This window comes from Rhinolophus ferrumequinum, chromosome 3 (genome assembly GCF_004115265.2).
Source record: "Rhinolophus ferrumequinum isolate MPI-CBG mRhiFer1 chromosome 3, mRhiFer1_v1.p, whole genome shotgun sequence".
Classification (NCBI taxonomy): Eukaryota; Metazoa; Chordata; class Mammalia; order Chiroptera; family Rhinolophidae; genus Rhinolophus; species Rhinolophus ferrumequinum.
The window spans coordinates 71,546,822-71,554,422 of NC_046286.1; the positions used below are offsets into that span (position 1 = coordinate 71,546,822).

The 7,601-nt window shown below is 36.1% G+C and overlaps 1 protein-coding gene across 1 annotated transcript; it reads left to right on the forward strand.

Moving 5' to 3' along the window:
- The first annotated feature begins 5,568 nt into the window (after nucleotides 1-5,568).
- Nucleotides 5,569-5,808, forward strand: LOC117020688 (cytochrome c oxidase subunit 7C, mitochondrial-like). Its single transcript, XM_033103306.1, has one exon. The coding sequence runs from the start codon at nucleotides 5,569-5,571 to the stop codon at nucleotides 5,806-5,808; it is 240 nt and encodes a 79-aa protein (XP_032959197.1).
- The last annotated feature ends 1,793 nt before the right edge of the window (nucleotides 5,809-7,601 follow it).

Here is a 7,601-nt window from a genome sequence, read left to right on the forward strand (position 1 = left end):
ACAACACATGGAAATTTCTTGGATACAGACAGGGGAAAATGAAATACAAAATATAAAGATTATCTGTGCACTTGCAGTCTTGATGAAGTTTTGATTTTTTCAAAGTAGAAATTTAACAAATTTTAATGGTTTTTATTTTTAAAGTACGCGGATCAAAGCAAGGGAAATATGTAATTTATGCAGAAAGTTACCCACCAGTTTCTTTCCTTAATATATATATATTTAAAAAATTAAGTCAGTTTATGTAATAATAATAATAGTAATTATTATTACTATTATTATTATAAAATAATTCCATTTAAAAAGGTATTGAGAAGAACATATTTAGGGAACGAATCCAGAAATTGTGCTAACAAACTAAATTCTAAATAATAGAGTTTCAAAAATAAAACAATAATCTCCTCTAGTACCCTTCCAACAAATCTTTACTATTAACATGGTCTGAGAAAAGCACAAGAATTTGGGGGGAAATGATGGGATTAAAGTAAATCTATAGTCTAGAATTGATTCCTGGAACTATATTTCCTAAGTAAAAGCCACAGAATTAGTCCCTAAGCAATACATTATTTAAACTGGAAGGAGCCATGTGTTTGTGGTAAACATGTGCAAGAATCTAGAAGTGAATATTAATTGAGTAATAAGATGTACTTAAATTATTTACGCCAGATACATGTAATTTTCCTTGGTAACAGTGTAGGGAGTTCTATGGCATTGCTGTTCAAGTTCTAGGATGATGAACTGCTGAGTCAGCATTTCCTTACCCTGGTCCCAGTCTTGCTTTACCATAGTAGAGAACGTGTGAAACAATGCACATTCCTTCCCAGTTTGATATGACACTGAATGGATATGGTGGTATTTGTTTCTCTGCTGAAAATTGCATCACAAGCCTCAATAAAACAAGGTGGAATGTTGTGGAAATAAAAATTCAACTTGACTTAATTCATGTAGTTACAGTTCTGCGTGTCCACTACTCTCTACATTTTAAGTTGAATTATTAGTCACAGGAGGAGGAAGTATACCTAATTCCCTTCAAATGTTTCAGTGAATTTTCATAAAGTCACAAACCTGGAAGACACATTGGAAATTGATCTCCCTAAGTATAAACTTTGGAATACGCTTGAATAATGCCAGGCAAGTAAGAATCCATAAGGAAATATCACGGCAGACTATTCTGTATTCTTCTTTTACTAGTCATCAACTCCCTCTTTGAAATCATGGTAAGTAAAACTATAGAGGACATTATTTATTTTTAAATTTAGAAAAATTACATATTTTATATTTAATGAAGTATAAAACCCCACATTTCAAAACTAATTTTTCTTCAAACTTTACTTGCTTTGTCTATTTTACAGTGATATATAATATTTAAGTAGATATTCAGACCTCCCAAATTAGAAGATTTGTATTATACTTCTAGTTCTGCCATTGGTCTTATATCAGACACAAACATTTTCCATGTACTTCAACACCCTTGTCTAATAAATTTACTTCTCGAAAAAAATATGAAAAATTTTTTCATTGGAAAGGTATAAGCAACATTCCTTCCAACTATGGAAAACCAAAAATCTGCTTTCTGTCTACCTCCTGTACTTTTTTTTCTTTATGTTGAACTTAAAGTGAGAGTAAATGAACTTTCCTAAATGTATCTGAAATAATAGCTAAAGCATTGTTTCAGATTAAAAACTCTTCACATCCTTTTTGCAACTCCTAACAATCTTTCGAAGTAGACAAAAAAGTTATTACTTTCCTACTTTACAGACAAGAGAATTGAAGTTTAAGAGGTTAAACGATATTTCCCAATGCCCCATTGCTATTCTTATGGCTGGCTCAGAGCTCATTCTGCTGCACTTGGTAAATATTGTATGTTTATCAATAAACCACACTTTTTGAAAATATCATCTACTTGCCAAACATTATGCTAACTCTTTTAGTCGTATAAGAAATCTAAGATACGGTCACCACTCTTAGTGAGTACTAATGTATTAGTGAGTCAAAACACCTGAATCCAAGGAAGAACAAATATAGCTGGGGACATATTGAAAGAAAAGATACACAAAATGAAGTCTACTTACTATATACAGAAATTAAGGAAGGAGCTATATGAGCAGGAATATTCCAGAAATATTTCATGGCAAAGTGCAATATTTAGAACTCATTATTTTGGCAGGGGAGAGAAGTCAGGAGGCTTTCTGATTAGAGAGGGGAGATCATTTGCTAAAACGTAGAGACAGGAACAGGTATGTGTTCCTGAGATGTTGAGAACAAGAGAATACACTATAGGTGTGCCTGAAGCAAAGCTTGTGTATCAGAGAGCACATCAGAAAAAGTAAGTTTGGATAGATAGGGTAGTACAGCACCACTGAGGCCTTCCTTAAAAGCGTTGTTGCAGAGTTTGTTCTTGAGGTAAATTTTGAAAGAATACAGTGTTCTAAAGTAGGAAAACACTCTTGTAAAAGTTCCATTGAAATTAGATTAGCCAGATTAGTCCAGCTAATACAGGTAATGTGTATTTGAGTCAGACTGGAGTCAGGATGTTGTAGCAAATTAAGTTTACAGGGATCAGCCTAGAATGGTAAGCAATGGCAATGAGGAAGAAGGGCTACCTATCTTTTGGTAAGGAGAGGTAAACAAGAACAATTTAAAGACAGTTTGGAAAGTAGTACATCTGGATGCTCAGAAAAATGAAAGCAGGAATTTCAAGGAGAATGCGGTTAACAGCCACCAGTATCAGATGTGGGGACTGTGGACTGATGGAGAAAAAAGTCAGAGATGATAAAAAATAAAAATAAATAAATAAATAAATAAATAAATAAATAAATAAATAAATCACATCCCTGAATATACTTTAAAAGTTTACAATCTTTTTTTTTCAATAACAATATAGGATTGCAGTGAACATATGTACAACCACTCACAGATATACTTATAATGCCGTACACATATATAGAGCTATATTATAAAATTTGAGGGGCTATAAGTGTACCCACATGATGACTGTGATGTTTTTGTTTCCCTGAATTGGTGACTAAGATCCAAGTCTGAGATACAAAGATATATCCTATGCTAACCAACCTAAAGTGAACTTTAAACAATTGCAATCCCTCCTCGAGGGGTTTTTATGTGGTGGCTGGACCCAGTGCTCTCCTTAGTAATCACCACAAGCCTCTCCCCCTCGCTACGAAAGCAAGGATGTAGAGAGAAGAGGGAATTGGAATAACATTGTTGGAGTTGTGGGAAGGATTATTGTTTTTCCCTCCCCAATGCCAGTTGGGGTGTGGAGGGATTTAAGACAAGTATTCACTGAGAGGTGTCTTCCAAAAAAAAAAAAAAAAAGATAAAAGAAAAGTGGTACGTATTTCATTCCTAGTTGGACAGTAGCTTATGAAGTGGACTTGTTGATCTTCCACAGTACTGTCTCCAACAAGGAAAAAAGAGAGTGGGGGAGGGGAAAGAGGACAGGTCAGAAAGAGGGAGCAGCTGTGGGAAGTCTGAACTGCCAACATGAGGAACGTCAAGTGGGTCCCATGGAAGTAATGAGTCCTCTAACCCATTCCAAGCCCAAGACGGCCACGTAGGTATGACAGCAATAAGAGGCTTTGTCATGAATATTCAGGAACACACTCTGAGAAGGAACAAATCAAACTGGACTTGGTCCCTCACATCAGGGAACTTTGAAATCGTAAGATTCCACCCTCCCCCCCACACCACACACTCACAAGGCACCCCAAGGAATTCACACATGCACCCTGAAATAGAATCAGCATCAAAACGGAAATTAACCAGAGAGCATCAAAAGGCAAAAGGAGAGACGATGTAAGTTCCATTAGAGGCATTCAGCCCTCTCCATCTTCCTCCTCGTTTTTTTAAAGAAGGAAGCACATGCGCACACACACACTCACACACGCACACAAGAGAAGGAGTAAAAAACAGACATTTCTTCTCCAATTTAAGGTCCCTTGGGACCAAGCTGTAAGAGATGAGTGAAAAAAGAAAAAAGATGAGCATGACGAAGACAGCTTTTTATACTTGCGAGTGACCTTAAAGATAAAGAATCTGCCCAAGATTTCATTAAGTGAGAGGACAGGCTAGTAAACAGCACATGGTTGAAGGCAGTGATTAGTAAGCATATGAAAGGCACATGGTAATTTCCCATAGTTCAGAGTGTTCAATAAACTTATACATAAGGCCTCAAGTATGTAAAGTATTTGTAAAATATTTGATACTTATGAAAGTTGTTTTGATTTTTATATATACCAGGTCTGACATTTAAGCTCACGAACTTGTTGCAACAATGTTACTAAACCTTTTTGATATCAGAGGGATTATTCATTATGAATTTGTACCAACTGGACAAACAGTTAACCAAGTTTACCATTTGGAAGTTCTGAAAAGGCTGCATGAAAAAGTTAGACGACCTGAACTTTTCGCCAACAATTCATGGCTCTTGCATCATGACAATGTACCAGTTCACAGGGCACTGTCTGTGAGGGAGTTTTTAGCCAGTAAACAAATAACTGCATTGGAACACTGTCCCTACTCACCTGATCTGGCCCCAGTGACTTCTTTCTTTACCCAAAGATACAGCAAATACTGAAAGGAAGACATTTTGATGACATTCGGGACATCAAGTGTAATACGATGACAGCTCTGATGGCCATTCCAGAAAAAGAGTTCCCAAATTGCTTTGCAAGGTGGACTAGGCACTGGCGTCAGTGTGTAGCTTCCCAAGGGGAGTACTTCGAAGGTGACCGTAGTGATATTCAGCAGTGAGGTATATAGCACGTTTTCCAGGATGTGTTTGAAAGCTTAATTGTCTGACCACATATAAATAGAAGACATATCTGAAGTTTTGGAAGCTTTGTTTTAGTTTGAAGCAAAGATAAGCTATAAAATGGGAATAGCTTGTTTCCAGAATAAACAAAATTCAATCTGTAAATGAAAATGCAAGTAAACTGAAAACTACTCAACAGAATTGGAATCTAGACTTCTTTTGGAAAGCACGTTTTGTTCTAAAATATTTCGGAATAAAAACGTGTCAAAAGTCCAATTTATATAAAAATGTCAGCTTTAGAAAAAATAGGAAACTAGCTTTAATAGGACTTATGAGTACATGGCAGATAGACATACTGTTCTTCAGTTGCATGAGAAAACAAAATAGAAGAAAACAAACAAACAAACAAAAAGCAAATAGAAAAGCGTATTTTAAAATGAATTTTTCCCCCACGGCAATGCCAAATAATTGCTTACATCTTATTCTAGATTCAAGGAAATACCATTGCTCCTTTAATAGGAATATCAAAATAATGGCTCTTATCAGAGTAATAATTTATAGTTTATAGAAAAGTGTTTCAAAACTTCATTCTTGTGATTTTCAGTTTTCCTGGAGTCTGTAGGTTTCTCTCACAGCATACATGGCCACAGATCATTTAACCCAAGTTGTTTGCTGCAACAAAAAGCCTGCCTCAATACTGAAGCATTAAGAAACACTGAGAAAAGGAAGACTTGGTGTGGAACCACCATTTCTTCCGTTTTGGTCTCGGTGCCTTTTGCTGGCCTCCCAACAGCGCTATGTTGGGACAGAGCATCCAGAGGTTCACAACCTTTGTGGTCCGTAGGAGCCACTATGAGGAGGGCTCAGGGAAGGATTTGCCATTTTCAGTGGAAAACAAGTGGTGGTTGCTAGTTGTGATGACTCTGTACTTTGGATCTGGATTTGCCATACCTTTCTTTATAGTAGGACACCAACTGCTTAAAGAAATAAGGATGTTTTACTTACTCCATGAAACAGATATGAAGAGGAGCATTTGAAGAGGTACAGTCACTTTGGAAAATGGATCAAACTATTGAACTCAACATAATAGAAATGTTTGTAGATAAACTCATGGCATGAATCCTTAATGCCTTTTCTCTGAAATACAAAATGTGATAATTGAAAAAAAAGAAAAAAACACTGAGAAATAGTTAACAGGGTTAAACTGTTGTGATTCAGATAAAGTTAGACATCAGACAACATATTAAATTTATTTAAGTGAGTGATGATTCCCATTTTGAATCTGCATGAGCCACTAGTTTTTGAGTGATAACTTGGAAATTATTATAAATTCTCATCTAAAAGCTGGATTTAAAGTCTGACTGCCTTTAGCCCATGAAGCAGTAAGAGATTTGAACATAAAGTCCACAAGCCAGATCAGAATATATCATTACCTCCCAGTCATAGCTCCTATTTTTTTATTTCTGTAATGCATAGTTTTTTTCCTCCAAGCATTCACTCAACCCAACATCCTTCTCCCTATAGAGGGGAGATTTTTGGCATTTACTTGCTGTAAGATGAGATCTCTGTGCACGAAGTTCTCACAGCAGCAGTCCAGGCCTCCTCCTTTTCCTAATGTGCCCTGAAATGGTTCCAGTTGATTATAAACACTTGCCAGCAAGTTCTGAAGTATATCCAGTTGTTTTCTCAGCTTGCTGTTAAGAGCCTTCACACCATCACCCTCAGCTTTAATTTCTCCCATTTGAGAAGAAATGGTCATCCAGTCCTTCTTCAGCTCACAAGGCCTGAAGAAGTCATCTTTCACTTCAGATAACCTCAGGTTCTGGCATGGTCTTCATTAATGAAATCAATCTTCAGGATTATAAAGCAGATAACTCAATGTGATCTGACAGATAGTGTCCAGAAACATAAGCCAATTGACATATGAAGAGGCTTAAGGGATTAAAACACATTCCATACATCTGTTCAGCTTCCCAGCACAGGTTTCCCCCCAAGACCTCCCAAGATTCATCTTGTAGTCTGACAGCCTCATCTACAACATCTACACATTCAAAGAAAACAGATCTCTGTAGAATATGACAACACACAACACAATGCACTTAAAATCACAATCCAATGACAGAAAGGCTTTGTAATAAGAATGCAACGAGTAAGATATCTTACATGCTTTCCCTAATCAAGACCTATTGTGAGTGATGGATAATTTGCTGATTTAAAATTCTGTCATTGGGGTATTTAGATTAAAGTTAGTCTGATTAACCAAAGACATATTTCAGGATGATAAAATGTCATGCCTATCAAGTTTCTGTATTGCAGCTTGTGAAATGACATTTTACTTCTCCATTGTATTACCACTACAATTCTATAACAAAATTCTATAAACGCCGTTGGCAAAAGTCCAGCTCTCCTGATTAAGTATAGCTTTAAGACCCCAAAGTGACATTGGAAAATATTTTCATAATGTTCGAAACTCAGGTGCAATTAAGATACATATCATTGAGCGTTATTAATGCATAAAGCTCACTCTTCGTGTTTATTATAGTTTTTAGTGATATATTTTAAATGGCTAAAAATCTACCATACAAACTTCTAATTCTGCCCATTGTGACTGAGGTAAGCTATAAAAAGCATGAAGACTCCCTGAAAGTGATAACAATTCCAAACAGATAAAGTAAGGTTAGCATACACTTCATACCAATTCTCCAGTTGTAGAAACAGAAAAGTTCCTTTAAATTTATTTTAGAGGTAAGATTAGAATCTGTGTGATATCAACAGGCCTCCTCCCCAGCAGTCTTTGTGTGCCTTCAATATGTCAAAGGAGATACGTTGA

Excerpts from the sequence above, each read along its gene's own strand:
- LOC117020688 (XM_033103306.1), top strand. The coding sequence starts at position 5,569 with ATGTTGGGACAGAGCATCCAGAGGTTCACAACCTTTGTGGTCCGTAGG.